Raw genomic sequence first — 20,143 nt, 5'->3', positions numbered from 1 at the left:
AATGACCAATATATCAACTTTAAATCAGCAAAATAAAATTTATTTCTTTTGTCAATATGTAGTCCAACTATCAATGATTGATACGACTATCAATGATTGATAAAACTATCAATCATTAATACACAACTAACGTAATATATCTCTCAAAGAATAAAAGTAACTAACGCACCTGGGTATAACAATCAATTGCAGTTACGAAATCTTTTGCTCGAAATGCAGAATCTCCCTGTTTCTTGGAGTTCAGAGTCTCCTGCATTTGTTTCGTCCACATTTGAAATGACAGCTGCAAAAGCACAAGTTTAATTGAGGATAAGAGTTGGTAAATATTTTTAAAAATTGAAAGTTTTTTCATACCACTTTTAGTTCAAAAACCACATGGCCAAAGACTTGAGCGGCATAATCGAAGACAGTAATGGCATAACTAGAACAACAATGATACACTCAAGCGGCACAATTGAAGACAGCAATGGCATACCCAGAAAAGCAGTGGCACACAGACTTCACACACAGGTTACAACTTTGATACCAATTGGATGAGAACTCTTATAAATATATATGTTTTTATTTTTTAATTCTTGACATGTTACAATGATACGAGGCCCAGCATTATACACAAAGTTCAAGAGTCATAGCACTTCATATGGCCATGTGTTATAATGGACTATAATTAGTTACTTATAACCAATCATTAGCCTATTTTAGACATACTACAAGGACAGGCAAACTGTGACAATAGCAACAAAACAAGGAGAAACCCTGATGATGCACAGAGAAATGAATGCACCAAATAAGCAACAATAAGTTCCAAAGGACAACCAATTGATGAGGATAAAAATCTTTGAAGCCAAATGCAAATCTAGTGGTAAGTTTTGCAAAGCCTTTATTGGTTCTGGTAGTACAGAAAATTTGGTCACAATTTATATTGATCTGATTCCAGGGTGAATATTAGAATACAACTTAAAAAATACACAATTGACTGAGTTATGAATATAAACATTAATAGAAATGAAGCAAATGACTGAAGTATGCACAAAGATGTTGAAATTTGGGTAGCTCGGAAGGTATTTCCAAGTGGAGGAAACCAACAAAAAGGAGGCTTGTGGGCAAGATAGCCAAGGTTTGGGGTTTTCGGACCCAAAGTTGTGGGCTTGGAACCCAAGGTAATTAATACTTCATTCTGACTTGTGATTGAGTGGTGAAGTGAGGGTTTCTTGAAGGACAAAGAAGACCCCTAAGACACTCACACAAAACTCAAGAGATATAAATATAGGCCAGAGGAAAGGCCTAGTCACAAGTGATGGCTTTCATTTGTGGAGATTGAGAGCCCTAGAAGAGCCGCAGACCTTGGAGGATAGCCACAGCAAGGACAGCTAGTAGGATGCCAAGTTAGGAAGGGCTGGTTTGCCCTATCCGCAAGTAGCAAGAAGTGTGATCTGTCATAAGAGGGCCAAGTGGACTAGCAACCTGCGACCAGCTAGGAGGGAGGCCGAAGTCTGTCTGACAAGGAATCCGAGTCAACTGGAAGGGCCGAGTAGGCAGAGGGTCTGTTTGTGGAGGGTCGAGGCGTGGATCTAAGGCCAAGGCTGGCTTACGTAAATAGCTCTGGAAAGGCCTGGTTAAGGCCAGAAAGAGGTATGTCATGGTGTATTACGGCTGGCCGCAGGGTTTAGAATGTGCTGGAGAAGGCTGCAGACATAGCTAGTAACTGCAAGTCCAAAGGGAGAGGTCGAGTTGTGTGTTATGGCTGTTGTAGGAGCATGTCTTGGTTAAGAGACCAGACGAGTGTGTTCTGAAGGGGCCAAGGCCTAGATAAGGGTGACTGTGGGTGTTGTGAGGGGCCACAGGCCTAGGAAATCTGGGAGGCCTAGCCAAGGGCCAAGGCTGAGAACAGCCAGACAGGGAGCAGAACAAGGGAAGCTATGTAGGAGAAAGTAACTAAGTTCGGTCTTCATAATGTCATGTTGTATTTCATGTAAAAGAAAAAGAAAAAAATAAAAATAAAATTTATTATTATTTATTAGTCAAGCATGCATTTCATGCTTCCATGGTTTGTCAAAGTCAAAGTCCTATTTGGACTCTTTGTAAAAGAAAAGAAAATAGTTTATTCTTTTGAAGTTAAATCCTCAAGACCAAGTTGGCCCTCAGATTATCAGGTCAGCCAGCTCAAGGGACGTGACCCTTCGCACGTGCAGATAACTATATATTAGCAAGTGTGCAACTCCATTCAAACAAGTTAGTTGCTCTTCTGTAGCAAAGCATGTGAGCCTAGTGAAGCTAAATATGCGAGTTTCTTGGAGACAAAAGAAGAGAAGGGTCTGAAATTCTGAGAAAGCACCAATCTGAATTCTGTAATATTCTGTCTCAAGAAGAAGATATTCGAAGTTATGTTTCAGGTCAAGTATGATGCCCAATTTAGAAGACGTGTTACGGTTGGAAGCTTATGAAGGCCGAGATTTATTAGAGTTGGAGGGCTTGTAAGGTAATGGATTAAAAGGAGGGCTGGCTTTGTTCTTGAGTTGGTCTTGAAGTCTTGGCTTTCTCATTTGATTTGATTCTATAAGAAGAGAAGAACTTTTCTGGGTTTTCCCCTTGAAGGGGTTTTGCCCTGGCTTGGAGCCTATATCTTGTGTCTACTATTTTCTGTGATCTTCATGATGTATAATTTTGATAGTTGTTTGATGAAGAAACATAACAAACAGTAATAAATAGCATAACATATTCACAAGCAATTATCAAGAAGGAGAAACTGAATTTAATTTGTAACCTCCCATTTCTCCAACATGGTATCAGAGCTAAGGTGATTTGGAGTTTTGGAGATCACATTCACAAAATCACTATGTGTGGAAAGTGACCTTGCTCTTGCATATTGAAGGCTCGCTCTTATAGCTCTAAGAAGCTTGGAGGTTCAGATTTATGTCTCTGTAGCCCAACAGAGACTCGTATGTGATAACTATAGCTCTTTCCATATAACTCCCAATGACCTGTGATGACTACCTGCATATACTCTGAAGATTCGCATACTATATGGCACTGAGGCTTGTAATTACAGTAGATTGGTATACACTAGTTCTTTCTTCATATACAAAGTGAAGACTCATGTGAAGATCCTTGACTATATAGAGTATGAAGGCTCTCGCTTAACATCCTGGCTATTATCATGGCTTACTATGAGGGTCTTGTACTATTCTATGGCACCGAGGATAGTTTAAGCATTGCTTGCTCTTGTGGCTCATAGTGGCCTGTGGATAGACAGTGGCTAAATAATTTAACTTGTGATGGCTCACATACATATTACACTCTATACATGGTAACTTGCATATATACAATTTATTCTCACTTTGTAATGAATATCGATATTGGTTCTGAAGGGATCAAACACAAGAGTATGCGACTATGGGTTTCGTGAACTGTAGAATCCTATACAACTGCTATTCAAGGATTGGAACATGACCAAGAAACTATGACAGAGATACTATTTTAGATATAAAGAGTATCTTGGTTGTGATCTAGCTATGGTTCAAGTTCTTAGGCATGCCAAGTACTACGTCATCCTAATGAGAAGACATCCTAATGAGAAGACCAGGTATGATAAAAAAAAAAAATGGTCCAAGTATTTTGTTGAATGTGAAGATTAGATCCTAAGATCTGGAAATGAAATGCATTGAGGTTTTGTAGCATACTTATAGAAGTTTTTCTTGGTAGACCTTGATAAGAATCTAGGATTTGTAAGCTATTGGTATCTAGGGTTTGTAAACCCTAGATAAGACTTGAATTGGAAAACCGTGGTAAAGGAAACCCTAATTGTTCCCTCTTTAGGAATCCCTAGCTCTTGGGAAATGGTATCTAGGGTTTGCAAGGCTAAATGATCTAGGGTATGTATTAAACCCCAGCAAAAGTGGATTAAGATAAATCCTAGGGCTTGAAGACAAAACCCTAGGAATGGGTGTTTTTGTTAGAAGTAAAAACCTTAATAAGGGTTAGGTCAAGAAGTTTCTATGGTCTACATCTAAAACCCTAGAAATACACTTTTGAGAAATGATAGAAACCCTAGATTGACTGAATTGACATTATGCTCTTGTCTTTGTATATCTTGCTTGGTTGTAGTTGCTGTTGAAAATTGCAGCCACATAATGAAGGCAATCAAAATAATGAAAGCAAGATAAGAAGGATGGAAAAGGCAAGACGCGTGATGATGACTCCTTGATAATGAGGAGCATAATGGAAAGAGGGAGTTGTGAGGACCTTGATGATATTAAAGCTTCCAGTTGATGAGTTCATTCCAAGAATACATTGAAAGTTGTAACAGAACCTTGTTATATGGAGAATGTTGACTTCAGAGGGAGAAAGTAACAAAATTTGACATCATGCCTTAACTAAGAGGCTATTATGATCTGGTAACTCTGATATCAATGATCTGTTTGGGATATGACTTGACTCCCTCGGAAGACATATTGCATAAGCATGTGAAATAGTTGGAAGGAGAGTTTACTTGATTATGTTGTACCTACAGTTGCGTGATTTGATCATGGAACACATGGCTTCGTCAAGCATGAGAACATAACTGATATTTGAAAGCTAATATGACTCTTTGAAAAATAAGAGGAAAAACTCTGGTGAAGGCATGTGCTAACAACGTTGAGGAAGTTTAGTTCCTTGGAAGAAGAGCAGATAAACCAGTTGACGATAAAGCTGACAAGGTCTAGATAGATCGAAGTCTGATATAATATGGTACTATAAGGAGCCGAAAAGCCTTGTCAAGAAGATAAAGTGTGAAATATTTTGATGTGTGGCACTCAAAAGGCTTGAAGCCCTTGTATGATAAAGTCCTGCAGCTATGACGATATCCATGAGAGAAGAATTAGTTGATGTATTGGTGAACTATGAAACAAGCTTAGACTCGTGGTTATGTCTCCCTAATTAAGAGGGAGCAAGGATCTATTCCCTAATCAAGAGGGAATGAGAATTGCCTCCTTGGTTGAGAGGGAGTGATGATGGACATTATATTCTTTTCTTCATGTGTCATGCACTAGGCCAGGACTAATAGTCGTATGTCTAGTGAAGGCCATGGAGGGAGAATGGGGTTCGAAGGACTAGATAAGCATCTGAGACCAGTACTCCTTGAGGATTGAGAACCCAAGATAGGAAATAGTCTCGTGGACCGGTACTCTTTGAGGATTGGACAGGGTACCTAAGACGAGTGATCTAAGAGGATTGATAATCTTTGAGGATTGGGAATACAAGATAAGAATAGTCCTAGAAGGGCATACCTAGTGAACATCCGAATGGGGTATGTACCTTAAGAGGTAGTGTGATGTCTCACATAAAGCGTCCCAGCATTGTGCTCTGATCTAAGTGGAGAGATAGAGTTGGTTAGTCAAGGACTTGCTATGTTGACAATGTTGGTTATGATGTTGATGCTTAAAGATGGCTTATCATTCTTATGAGAATATTTCAGTTTGAAAGTATCCTTGTACGAGGTGTACAATTATGAATACCTTCCTAGTTAAGAGAAAGTGTTGGAGAAAGTAACTAAGTACGGTCTTGATAATTGTCATGTTGTAGTTCATGTAAAAGAAAAAGAAAAGAAGAAAAAAAATTATTATTATTTATTAGTCAAGCATGCATTTCATGCTTCTAGGGTTTGTCAAAGTCAAAGTCCCATTTGGACTATTTGTAAAAGAAAAGAAAATATTTTGTTTTGAAGTTAAATCCTCAAGACCAAGCCGGCCCTCAGATGATCATGTTGGCTAGCTCAAGGAACATGACCCTTCACGCGGGCAAATAACTATATGTTGGCAAGTGTGCACCTCCATTTGAACAAGACTTAGTTGCTCTTTTGTAGCAAAGCATGCAAGCCTAATGAAGCTCGATATGGGAGTTTCTTGGAGGCAAAAGAAGAGAAGGGTCCAAAATTCTGAGAAAGCACCAATCTAAGTTTTGTAAAATTCTGTCTCAAGAAGAGGATATTTGAAGTTATGTTTCAGGTCAAGTATGATGCCCGAGTTAGAAGACTTGTTACAGTTGGAAGCTTATGAAGGCTTAAATTTATTACAGCTGGAAGGCTTGTAAGGTAATGGATCAAAAGGAGGGCTCACTTGGTTCTTGAGGTGGTCTTGAAGTCTTGGATTTCTCATTTGATTTGATTTTATAAGAAGAGAAGAACTTTTTTGGGTTTTCCCCTAGCTTGGAGCCTATATCTTGTGTCTACTATTTTCTATGATCTTCATGATGTATAATTTTGATAATTGTTTGATGAAGAAACATAACAAACAATAATAAATGGCGTAACATATTCACAATCAATTATCAAGAAGGAGAAATTTAATTTAATTTGTAAACCTCCCATTTCTCCAACAAGCTACAACCTAGATCAACAGGAATAGACCTAGCCAAGGTCATCCTAGCCTAGAAAAGGAGGGCCTAGGGAAGAATAAGGGTGTGACAGAAGTATGTTATATCAGTTGAGGGTTGAGCAGTAAGAACAGCGGCAGAACAACAATCAAAAGGAGCAGACCATGTGGACAAGAAGACTGTAGCGATAAAGGAAAGGTGTTACAGCAAGGTACAACAAGACTTGTATGAGAACTGAAGGCTAATGGAAGAACCCAGGTTATTCAAGTTCTTGTTGGTCATTTTTGTAGGAAAAGGACAGCCATTTGTATTTGTATTTGGGTAGATGAGGCCCTGATGGACTAGGCCTCAACCTTAGTTGTATCAAGTTGAAGGACAAACTTGTATACTATGTATTATAGATTGTATCAGGGTTTGTAAAGGGCCATGATCCCTAGTATGGGAGCCCTAAGGTTTTCTTATTTAAGGACTAATAAGGAACATGTTTTGGGAAATGAATATAGTATATTGTTATTGATCTTATCATTGTTATATTCCGCTATGCAAAGTTGTTTTTTGGTTGAGCATCTCTAGTGTGTTTATGTTCTTAGCTGAGGTATAGACCAGACCTAGGGTGCATGGAAATTCCAACAAAAGCAAATTAAATAAAAACAATGTTTGTATTATTGTGTAAAGGATCTATGAAATAGTGAAAAATAGAAAGATGCTTTGCTTTGATGCCTATCATACATCCTATACATAGAACTACATATCAATGATAGACTGCCCAATCGCTTTCCAAGGTAATTCAATTCCATAATTTTTGGTGATTGTTCGTATTCCCAATGTACCACACATCACTATGGGTGCACAAAAACAATTCCTAAAGATGACATGCGTAAATGTTAAGTGTGTGGGCATCCCATTGAATTGTGTACACATGATATGTTGAGGGGATGTGTTCGGCACTGAGGTGCCCATGCATTGACTGTGGAAGTGTGTGTGTATATGCTAGAACATTGGACATGGAATAGAGATCTAACATGCCAAATGGTGCACACAACCGCAAAGTGTGATAGTGGCCAAGGAGGAGGAGGAGGATGGCACAAAAAATAGGTGTTTCTTAGTAGGCATAAGCTAAGGACTTGTGTATGTGCTCAAATTAGAGATGGTAGAGAAATTAAAAATTAGAGATCAGAGATAAAATTAAAGATTAGCATGCCAGAATCATCCACGAACAGATAGGCTCTTTGGTTTCATCACAAAAATGAAGGTATGATGACTAACAAGTACAAGGTATCCTTCAATATTGAAAAGTATAAAGACAAACTTTCGCGCAATATCATCATTGTGAATGCTTGCTATTTGTTGTTAGGAAGTCTTCTCAGAACCAGACTAGACCACACTAAACCAGCCAATCCAACCATTTTCAAGGGAAAACTGGTTCGAACTGGTGTCATACACTGAAAAAGGATGCTTCGATATCAAACCGATTGATTCTTGTACAATTACACATCCTAATGTTCCTCATCCTCATCTTCATCCTCATTAAGAAAAATAGAACAAAGGGATTTTAGCAGTCTATTGATTAGAGAAAAATTAGTTTGTGGAGTAATTAGAGATAAATTTTAGTGGTAGATTAAATCTTTTTTGGCCATAGAAGGGCCCCACACCCTTCTCGGGTATTTGAGTGAGCCTACAGAAGCAAAAAAGGCATTGAAATGGGGCAGATTTGGGCCGAAATGCCATCGAAACATTTCGGCAGTGTTTAGGTGGCATTTCAAAATCAAGAAACACCATACACGTGTTTTGGGTATGTTTCGGTCGTACTTTAGTGTTTCGGCAACATTTCGATGGCACTTTCAAATCAAGAAATTCCATGTAAGTGTTTCGGCTATGTTTCAACGACGTTTCAATGTTTCGGGGTGTTTTGAGTACGAGTATGCCAGCTTGGGGGCCATTTCCTGCAACACAAGTTGCCCATCTCTACCTACCCCCTAAAAATGTGGGGTACTTTGCAACCATCCTCGAACTTGGTCCACTCATCCTCAAAATTTCGTGTGACAAAAATACTTTCTTAGCAAAACCTCCTATTTATAGGGACTAGCTAGAAGATGACTTAAATCACCCACTATGCAAAACAGAGCCAAAGAGGAGCCCCTTGACTATGATTGTATATACAATAAGTGTTTGGGTGGGTTTGATGCACTATGCCTGATGATGAGACAATCTAGCAAAACCCTTGGATTGAAAGAGGAATTTGAGTACAAGACTAAAGAGATGGCAATGCATTGCTTAAGATCATTTTACTTTAATGACATTAAACCAAATGCATGTTTAGTTCATTATCATGATGATGATATTAGTCATCCATTTGGTACTAGGAACCATTCGATATCAAGTTATTGCAAAGAATGTCTAAAGAATCAAGCATCTGTTTGAGAAAAGATATAATTATTCATACATACTCGCTTCATCTCTCTATGGAAGGAGTCCAAATAGAAAAGAAACCATATAAGTTCTAGCTTTCTTAATGTAATTTAGTCCTATACATCCAATGTTGACAAAGATATCTTCCTTTCCAACTTAGGACCAATTTTTTGCATACAAGCGCTCCTAAGTGAATGCAATCATTGATCCACCATAACCACTAACTAAACACAATATATAAGAAAATAATCCTCTAAAGGAGTGAATCTTTGTTAAGAATTAGTTCCAAAACTTTGAATAAATCAAACTAGTCATTAGCTCATCCATCTCTCAAAATTGCTTCTTAGGTATCTATATCCATTGCAATGGTCATGAGCCTTATGCTATGTGTGCACATAAATGGGTCTCTAGAATTAAAATGAATAGCATGCTTGTCAACAAACAAAGCCAAGCATATTATTTCACAAGAAGAGAAAAGCATACATGAAGCTTTTTTATTGCCAACTACCTTCTCTCTCAAACTTAACCTATATTTGTCAAGCTTTAGTACTCATTCTCACTTTGATGGCATTAAACCAGAGTACCAAAATAATTATAGTTGAAATTGTTGTTTTTCTAGTGCAATTTGTGTGGCAGCTATTAATTCCAATTTTCCTTTAACCTTAATATTTGTTTCTGAACTTAGTTAGTCTTCTTGTGTTCTTTATTTAGATCTTGCCATCAAACATATATCAAGAACAGAAACAACAACAGAGGGCATAGAAATTAGGCTCTCAGCCAGTGCAAAACCCCTCCAAGGGGAAAACCCAAAAAACTCTTCTATTCTTATAGAATCTGTTTCAAATGATACAACAAAGACCCAAACCCTAAACCAAGTCCTCCTCCAAGTACCAAGTCATCCCTTCCAATCAATGCTTCCTTGATATAGTACTAACCAACTTCAAATTGCAACATCGACCTCTCAGCTTCCATACTCTGCTTCTTCGACATGCAACTTCGTTCCAAAATTTTGACCTTGTAGCTGCTATAGAAAACCTAATCCAACTTCCTCTTAAGACCTTCCTTGAGCAAGACAGCTCCTCCCAAGGTCAACGAGGTCAAGATAGTGTATTCGTACTTCCAGCAACACGAGACTAAACTCTGTACCACTGCAACTCAGATCTGCAAATTCAGCCTCCTTTGTAGCTGCAGAAACCCTAGATTTTCACACGTGTGAGAGAGAGAGCCCAAAAACAAGTCTTCTTCTTCTTCTAGACCTTCGCTCTTCTTGTCTTCTTTCTTTCCAACTATAGATCGAACTATTCCCTTTAGATCAAACTCCTTGGTGAGTGTGTTCTAAATGAGGTCGAACTACTCCTTTATATAGCCTTTCCAAGGGGTTGAATTCCCTCTTTTAGGCCAACTTGAAGCGGTCAGGGTCGACTTGTACTTTTGGAGTTTCCAAGACTTACTAGACTCAAAAATATTTATTTTTCTAATTACATCTTACCCAGAAGGGTCTTATACCTAACAAACCTTAGAAGAATGAAGAACATGCTTTTAGTTAGAAGACCATCAATAAGAAGCATGAAACCCATGCTTTAATAATAATGACTTTTTCATTTCTTCTTTTGTTTGTTACATAGGATACATATTGAAATGAGTAAAATAATAAATATGAAGACCGAAACTAGGTACATTTTCAACACAATTAAGACTAGCACAATTTTTCAAACTAATAACTACTTCCAGTGATACAGTTTGACTTCATATAGAATTCCAATCATTAAGTAGATATACATGAAAAATTTCAACCATTCATTTTCATCAATAGACCAATAGAGATCGCAATGAACAGTAAAACAAGAGACAATGAACAATAAAACAAGAGACAAGAGACACCAGAAATTAGGCTAGCAACTAGGGCAAAACCCCCAAGGGGAAAACACAATCAATCTTTCCTTACGAGAGAGACAAAATTCAATGCATCAAAAGTACATCAAAATATTCCAACAATATTCGAATTTTCCTAACCTCAAAATTGCCAAAATTCAAACTAATCAACGGAGAGAGAAAGTAGTTAAATCTAGTCAAAGTCATGTCTGCAATAGAGAGACTGAATTTTGGCATGAGATAGCTCAGAACATAGGGCCGAAATTTGGTCAAAGCCTCATGCAACAAACCCAATGAGATCTCATTCAAAGGACACAATTGACATGCGATCAATGTCCCAGAAACAAGACAGAATCTCTATTAAACCAGCTCAACGAAGCACTGAAGTATTCGGCCTCCAAAATAGTCAAAGAACTTGGTCAAACAGAAGCAGTCTCTCCCATGTCAACGTTGGTCAAACAAAAGAATATAAGGTTGGTCAACAGAGAACAAAAACTCTCCTTGACTTCTTCACACGTGTGGATGTCTTCTTCCTATCTCAAATCGAACGATGTGATGTGTGATATTACCAAAAGTTCAACGAGCTCTTATTTATGTGGAGGAGGATTTTCCACATGTGGGGCCGACTTGTGCACTTTAGGCCACCTTGGTCAAACATCAAAATATAAATTTTCTCCAGTGATTTTGCAATGAATATACCAACCATAGCTACCAAATTTTCAACACTCCCTCTTAGCGAGGTAGGTACTTTTCATTCTCTCTCAAGTTCAATCTCCCTGACCAATCTATAGGCCTCTCAGCCACAACCCAAGGGAGAGACCATATGTACAAGTCTCTCACTCTATCAAAATCAATCTCCCCGACCAATCCATAGGTCTCTCAACAACTGCCCAAGGGAGAGATCACAAGTCTCATCATAAGGATAGATAAATATCAAAACACATGCCATAAGCCAAAACCCAATGGAATCTAGGTCAGTGTTCAACTGAGCAATGGGAGCAATCAACAAGGCAAAATTCTCCAATCATATACACAGGGTCCATCTCCCCAACCATAACAAGGTCTCTCAGTCCACGACACAAGAGAGGAATCCTTATCTCAATATCAATCTCCCCAACTATATCGTCTCTAGGTCCACGACCCAAGGAAGAAAACTTATCCTTCTCGACCAAACTCATTGGCCTCTCAACCAACGACCCAAGGAAAGGAACTCAAGGTTAATCTCCCCTACCAATCTATAGGTCTCTCAACAACTACCTAAGGGACAGATCACATAATCAGTGTCCCTGACCAAACTGGTCACTCAACCACCATGACCCGAGGGATCACTTCATGCCTCAGAACCAAGCTCCCCGACTAGACTCACTAGGCTCCCGGTCAACTGACCTAAGTGAGTGAAAATCTTCCCAACCAATCCATTGGTCTCTGAGTCGTATACCAAGGAAGATTGTCAATCATATGATGTTGCATAATCAGTGCTCCCTCTCACTTAGAGAGGGGTTCTCAACAACTCCAAGTTGTTCTTTGAAACTTCATCCGAGACAATGGCTTTGTCAAAACATCAGCAATCTGCTCATCAGTAGGGACATACTCGAGCCTCACAACTCCCCTCTAGACAATATTCTGAATGTAATGATACTTGATCTCAATATGCTTCGACCTGTCATGAAAACTAGGTTCTCAGAAAGCTTCACACAACTTTGATTATCATAATATATAATGGTCAATTCTAGCACTTGATCAAACAATCCAGCAAACAACTTTCAAAGCCACATAACTTCACAACAAGTTGAACATGCAGCTATATACTCAACTTCGGTCGTACTTAGAGCAACAAAAGTTTTTTTTTCTCCTAGACCATGAAATCATAGCAAAGCCCAAGCTAAAACAAAATCCATAATTGCTCTTTCTATCATCAAAGCTTCCAGTCCAATCAGTATCAGTGAAACAATGCAGTTTCCATTCTCCATTAGAAGCATATCTCAAACCATATTCAATGGTACCACGCAAATATCTTAGTATATGTTTAGTTGCAACCCAATGTACATGTCAGGGCTCAACCAAAAATTGGCTCAACGTGTTCACAACATAGCGAATACCAGGTCTAGTTTTCACAAGATAGTTCAACAAGCCAATCAATTTGTGAATCTGCGATACATAGAGGGATCAATCAGATCATAATCATAGTCATGTATCTTCTTCAAATTTGACACCATATACTTGCAGTCCATAATGCCAAATCTCTGAAGGATCTTAATAGTATACTTGCCTTGGCCAACAAAGATTCCATCAAGTTCGCCATACTTCCAATCACAAATAGTAATGCATGAGACCAAGATCCTTCACCTAGAATCAAAAACCATCTCCCTCTTACACCAAACAATAAGAACTTGAGCCCCTGTAAGAAACAAATCAAAATCAAGGGCTCTCCTTCAACAACTTTGAAGTACAAGTTCGGGTTGGCATTGCTCTTCTTGAAGCCAAGACTCAATAAATAGCCATCAGTAAGAGAGTACCATGCATGAGGAGCCTGCTTCAACCCATACGGGGCTTTCTTCAATTTGCAAACATGTGTCTCTCTATCATGAACTTCAAAGCCTTGAGGTTGCTCAATATAGAATTCCTCTTCAATGACTCCATTCAAAAAAGCAGTCTTGACATCCATTTGATGTAATTTCCAACCTACAATAGAAGCAAGAGCAATGACAGATCTAATAGAAGCATACCTAGCAATGAGAGAAAAGGTGCCTTCATAATCCTCTCCCTCTTTCTAGGAGAATCCAATGGCCACAAATCTAGCCTTGTACTTCTCAACACTTCCATTGGCATCATGCTTGATTTTGTAGATCCATTTGGAAGACACAACAGATTTCCCTTCAAGCCTTAGCACATTTCCCAAACATCAATCTTCAATATAGATTGGTATACTTCAGTCATAGCATCTTTCCAAACCTGATTCTTAGCAGCTTCATATGTGGATGGCTCGGATTCAATGATCTTACACATCATTGTTGCATAACCAGAATACTTCTTTGGCCTCTTGCTTTCCTTGAAGGTCCCACGAGGTGCAACATGTCCTTCAACTTCCTTCAATGTTCTTTCAAGCTAAGCAGGTCTCTTTCTAGTCTCAAGTACAATGGTTCTTGGAGAGTCAACAAATTCATGATCATCAGACTCTTCATGAGGATCTTGTTCCATCAGTTCAGGTTCTTTAGACTTCGATTCCACATTCTTTGGAGCCACCTGTATCTCATCATCGAAGTCCAAGTGTGAACCCTTGGACTCCCAGAAAGCAGTACCTTCATCAAAGATAACATCCCTGCAATAGAATGTTGTCCTGGAACATAGACCCTAAAGTTCTTTGAATTCTCACTGTAGCCAACAAAAGTTCCTTTCTTCCCAAAAGGTTCCAATTTTGTCTCTCCTTGGACACATGAACATAAACAGGGCAACCAAACATTCTCAAATGCTCAACATTGGGTCTCTCACCTGAGAAGACTTCTTCAGGAGTCTTGTAGTCCAATATTCGATGAGTGCATCTATTTTGAACATATGTCATAAACAATTGTTCGTGCAACTTCTCCCCGAAGAAACATAGGCAACTCATGATCACGAAGCATGGCCTTGGCAGCTTCCATAATAGTCCTATTCTTCCTTTCAGCAAATCCATTTTGTTGTGGATAGTAGGGAACCATCAGCTACCTCTTAATTCTAGCATCCCTGCAGAAAGAAATCAATTCCTTGGATACAAATTCTCCTCCATTATCAGACCTCAAAGTCTTGATTCTTCTTCCTGTAGCATTCTCAGAATCTCAAACTGTGCTTTGAATTCGCGAAACATTTCAAATACCTGATTCTTGGTCTTTAAAAGATAAATCCATGTTCTCTGAGAGTAATCATCAATGAAAGAGACATAATACAAATTTCCACCCAAGGTCTTATCAGTCATAGGTCCACAAACATTAAAATGTATGAGGTCCAAGATTCCTTTGGACCTAGAATCAGTGTTAGTACTTCTTTAACATTCTTTCCGAGGGCACATCCCTTGCATACTCCATCATGTTCAATATTGATCTCAGGTACACCTTTAACAAAATATTTCAAGCTAGATAAGGCTTTATAATGAATATGGTCGTACCTTCCATGCCATAGCTCACAAAGATTAGTGGTGTTGTGTAACAAGGCTTGAATCAAATGTCCAAGGAGACGATATAGGCCTCCAATTCGCACACCAATGACCTTAGCAGATTCAAAGGAGGCATCCTCCCTCCATACTAGAAGTGGACAACAAATTCTTCTTCAAACCACAAACATATAAAATGTTGTTAATTGACACATTACCTCCTAATTCCAATTGGACGAACCAATGCCCTTGACTTCGTATTTGCCATTATCTCCAAGCTCAACTCTTTGAGCTATCTTCTTTTCAACCAATTCAGGGAGATGTTCACGACTTCCAGTCATGTGCCTAAAGGCACCACTGTCCACCAACCATATTTCATCATGACCTGCAATGGAACCTATAAAAGGAAAATAAAATGGGTATCATAATTAGAATCACTCTTTCTAGGCCCCCTCTTATGAGAGGATTCATCAAGGTTAGTCACAGAAGCATGATACTTCCCTTTCCTCTTTTGATCATCATTCCTTTGGTAGTCATCCCTTTGATTCCTTTGAGGACTGTCATTTTGATAATGACCATATGCTTGGTAATGACAGCATTGAACATTTGTCGGACCTCTTCTATCTCTTCTATCTTGAGAGGGAGGAGGAGGTCTTCTTTGTGGAGCTAGTTCCCTTCTTGGAGCAGATCTTGGAGAGGGTCTTGAATTAGTTCTTCTACCATAATTTCTTTCAAATCTTCCAAAATTAGGTCTTCTTTTGTAACTCTTTGAGTGGGTTGCAAAAGCTTCTTCACTTGGATCTCAAAACTTGCCTTTGGAAAGGAGTCTTGATTCTTCTTGAGTGCAGGAAGCCCATAGCTTGTAAAAAGATGGAGAATTTTCTCTTCCACTAACGCTTGCTGCAAAAGGATATCAAGATATAGGTAGACCACCCATTTCCACAACTACTAATTCTTTGTCTGATACTTCTTCATTAATTGCTTTGAGTTGATCTCTTCTTTGAAAAATTCTAACGAAATATGATGCCACAGTATCATTCTTTGTCATCTTGATATTATGAAGTTGACCCCTTAGGCTTATAGATTGATTAGTGTTGTTCAAAGTGTACAATCCAGTAATGGCATCATACATGTCCTTGGAATTTTGGTGATAAGCAATATACGGAATTAGATGATCCCTAACAAATTCTATCATGATTCTCCTTACCATAATGTCATCTTCCTTAAATTTGTCTTTTCCTGCTTGGTCAGTTGGTTCAGAAACTCATCTGTAATAATCCAAAAGACCTTGTGCCTTGCAAGCACTAAGTCAATCCTAGCCTTCCATGCCTTGTAATTTGTAGCTCCTTCAAGCTTGTTTTTGGCCTTCATGAAGGAATTCATGATGAAGATGGCTAATCAAAAATAGAAAGTAGAATCCCAAACTCTTCAAGGTGATCTCAATGCTCTTTCTCTTCACTAAAGCTCTGACACCATGTTGATTTTCTAGTGCAATTAAGACAAGAACAATCTTTCAAACTGATAACTACTTCCAATGATACAATTTGACTTCTTATAGCATTCCAATCATTAAGCAGTTATACATGAAAAATTTCAACCATTCACTTTCATCAATAGAGTAATAGAGATTACAATGAACAGTAAAACAAGTGACTAGAGACACCAGAAATTAGGCTAGCATCTAGGGCAAAACCCACAAGGGGAAAACCCAACCAAACTTTCCTTATGAGAGAGAGAATTCAATTCATCAAAAGTACATTAGAATATTCCAACTGTTAGAAAATCAAAAAGGCAGAAATATTTCTTATATAGATAATTACTTGTGATTATTTTATCTTTATGTTCTTCTTTATCTTTTATTTCATCAAACAATTACCAAAACAATAGCACAAGGGTCACAAATGTAAGCGGACAGCCAAGGAAAAACCCCTATCTAGGGGAAAACCCAGTCATCAATTCTTCCTTCAATAGTTTCTTGAGATAATCCAAGGCTCTTGACCTAGACAAAAACTTCCTCCAAACCAAGTCAACCCTCAATCCTTCTTGCAAATGATAACCTTTCAATATTAACTTCGACCTAGCAGCATCAACTTGTAGTAGCAGCTACGACCTAGCAACTGGCAGCAACAGCAGCTTTGACTAGACAAAAGAAAATTTCGATCTCCCTAGATACTCCTCCCAAGTGAGAGATAGATGGCCCAAAATATCGATCTTGGTGTCTTCTTCCTTCCTCCAAAATTTCACACTCTTTTTCAACCCCTTTCCAACTCTTCTTCAACTTCACAATTCCCAACTTCTTCCTTCTAGATAATGAACTATGAGAGAGAGAGTGAATTGCTCCAAATGAATTCCAACTGCCTTGTATATATAGCCTTCCAATGAGGCCGAATTGTCCTTGAAGCCGACTTGGTGTGGAGGGGACAAATAATATATTTGACTCAATATTAATTATGTTTACATTATTCAAAAGCCCAAGAAGGGTCTCTTTTAATGGACAATGACTCTAATGACTCAGAATAAATCCTAGAAGTCCTCAATGGGGACTTTGACCTAAAACATGATGACCCAAGCATGAAACCCATGCTTTAATAAGTCATAATAATAATAATAATAATAATATTTTCTTCGTTCTTTTGACAAATACATTTCATTGTGACTTAAAATACATTTATGAAGATCAAACCTAGTTACACATTTCAACACCAACAAGATTCGAATTTTCCTGACCTCAAAATTGCCTAGTCAAACTAGTCAACGTAGAGAGAAAGTAGTCAAATCTGGTCAAAATCAAATCTGCAACAAAGAGGTCGAATTTCGGCCTGAGGTAGCTCAGAACACAAGCTCGAAATTCGATCGAAGCCTCCGTGAACGAACACAATTAGATCTCTGTCAAAGAAGATAGTTGACCTGTGGGAAACAAGACAAAATCTTGGTCAAACCATGTCAGCAAACCACTGAAGTATTCGGCCTCCAAAACAATCAAAGAACTCGGTCAAACAGAAACAGTCTCTCCCAAGTCAATACTGGTCAAACAGAAGAATATAAGGCTAGTCAACACAGAACAAAAACTCTCCATTGACTTCTTTGCACATGTGGATGTTTTCTTGCTATCTCAGATCAAATGATGAGATGTGTGATGGTGCCAAATGAAGTCCAACGAGCTCTTATTTATATGTGGTTTAGGAGGAGGATTTTCCACATGTGGAACCAGCTTGTGCATTTTAGGTTGAATTGGTCATAGATCAAAATATTAATTTTTTCCAATGATTTTCCAGTTAAAATATCGACCATAGCTACCAAATTTTCAACAGAATTGTCATCCTTTGTCCAAAAATCTAACAATGAGCTTTATGTACACTACGTAATGTGCATAAGACTATGAGAAACTCTAAAAAATTTCCTTCTAATATGAAAATTGTTGGAGTTATGAATGTAATCTTCACATGCTGCTATAGCACACTCACATATATCATCAATATATTTGTAATTCCAACTTAGGCCATCCTTTCATCATCTATTACAATTTATTGTAATACTAGAGAGTGGTTTGTGCCAACCTAGTCAAACTTGTTCATGTGGCCCCATTAACCCATCATGGGGACAATACCATACTCCAATCATGTACCATACTCGAATTGTATATATATACACAACTCGCATTTCTATTGTATCACCTTTTGATCTTCTCGATATCTCATATAAAGTATGTTATGCCTAAGGGCACATATATCTTTGGCATTCTCTTGTAATTGGCATTTCTTTCTTTATGAGCACACTCATGCTATGGCATGTTTCTCTCTCTAGCACACCAGGATTATCTCTCTCTAGTGCACTTGTGAAAGGGTTATTGTAGAATTTGGGTTCGTCTTTGATCCCATTTGGTCCCCATGTTTTCACTTATGAATCTTAACATGATATCACACTGGGATGTTAATATTACATTATCACTTCTACAGCTGATCCAAAAACTATTGGCTAGTGGCATCACTCAACTTCTCTTGTGAATGTGAACCTATGGTTTCTTTGGGTATTCCTAAGGTCTTTTCAATCTTCTTCAAAGCTAGTGCCTCCTTTCCTAAGGTTACCTAGGATTTTTACCCTTTGGTCCTATAAGGGTGAAATGTTAAAGGCTTCATCCTTTCATATTAAGGCTTCTTCTTACTACCATTAAGGCTAATAGATTCAAAGTGGATGTTTCCCCAATTGAATGGGGTTAATTATCATACCTAAGAAAATCAAATCATTGCGCTTCTTTGAAGCAAAGGTTTATGGATTTATTTGGCAAAACCCAATTCTATTGTTAACAAAGATAGTTATGACATCATATGTTTGAAGAAGCACAAAGCTCTTGAGTTGTTCACTCTATATGTAAATCTAATCTAATTCACCATACCAAGGACAACAAAGTTGTGAAAGAAATATGGGACACCTTCAAAAATCTCCTTGAAATTGAGAATAACACTCAAGTCAACCAACTAAAATTGACCTTTCAAATCTCAAGTTGAGCGATTTCAACATTGTTGAGTATATTGCAAGGTTTAACAAAACAAGTATGGCATCATAACCACAAAAGGAAAGGAAAAATTATATTCAAAATATATAGGTATTGTGATGAATAATTTATCTCCCACATTCAAATATTTTGTCATCATAGTCTATAGTATGCCTTTATTAGAAGCGTGGTACAGGTCCTTCTCTTGAGGAGGTTTTCTCCAATCTAATTTAGCATCAAGTTACTTCGGAACATGGGCAAATCACCCCCTTGAAGATCAAGTCCATCCAAAGGCTCTCATGGCCCCTCCTAAATCTAGGTTTGACCAAGGCAAAGGGGAACACCCAAAATCCTCCAAAAGAAAAGATCCAGATGTATCTATTGACACAAGTAAGAGCATTTCTTCGAGTCTTCCCTTGATCATCTTCAAAAAATTGAAAAGTTTTCAAGATCTACAGTAGGCACAAAATATATTTTCGATGAAAAATATTGAGTCCTATCAAGATGCACATTTGGCAAGGCTCTTTGCATATTGGTCCTCCTCTTCTCATGCTTTTCTCTTACTTTTATAGGAGTGGCTATTTTGCTCCCTGTTGGAAAATTAGATTAGGACAGCATTTAATTTATTTTTCCATACTAGACATTTACTTGTGATATTATGTTCTTCTTGTTCCTGATTATGTTTATGTTCTTAACTTCAAATAAATGCCAAAATAGTGAAAGACCATAACCATACAAGAATGAACACAAGATATAGGCTCCAAGACAAGGAAAAACCCCTCCAAGGGGAAAACCCATAAGGAACTTCTCTTCTTATAGAATCAATTCAAAGGAGACTTCCAAGACCAGAAACCTAGACCCATGCTACCATCAAGAAGCAAGCTAGCCACCAATCA

The 20,143-nt window shown here is 38.1% G+C and overlaps 1 protein-coding gene across 2 annotated transcripts in view; it reads right to left on the bottom strand.

The window, feature by feature from the left end:
- Positions 1-20,143, bottom strand: part of LOC149151616 (serine/threonine-protein kinase BSK5-like) — a 124,864-nt gene that overhangs the window by 11,531 nt on the left and 93,190 nt on the right. For both annotated transcript variants that reach the window (XM_089445387.1, XM_089445388.1), the window contains one exon: positions 170-283. In XM_089445387.1, the coding sequence (XP_089301513.1) occupies positions 170-283 (114 nt within the window). The remainder of the gene's footprint in view (positions 1-169; positions 284-20,143) is intronic.

Source organism: Pinus tabuliformis, chromosome 9 (assembly GCF_031772625.1).
Source record: "Pinus tabuliformis cultivar Carrire ecotype Pingquan chromosome 9, CPIR1, whole genome shotgun sequence".
NCBI lineage: Eukaryota > Viridiplantae > Streptophyta > Pinopsida > Pinales > Pinaceae > Pinus > Pinus tabuliformis.
The sequence above is the reverse complement of the archived record's forward strand: the minus strand, read 5'-3'. Positions and strand labels throughout refer to the sequence as shown.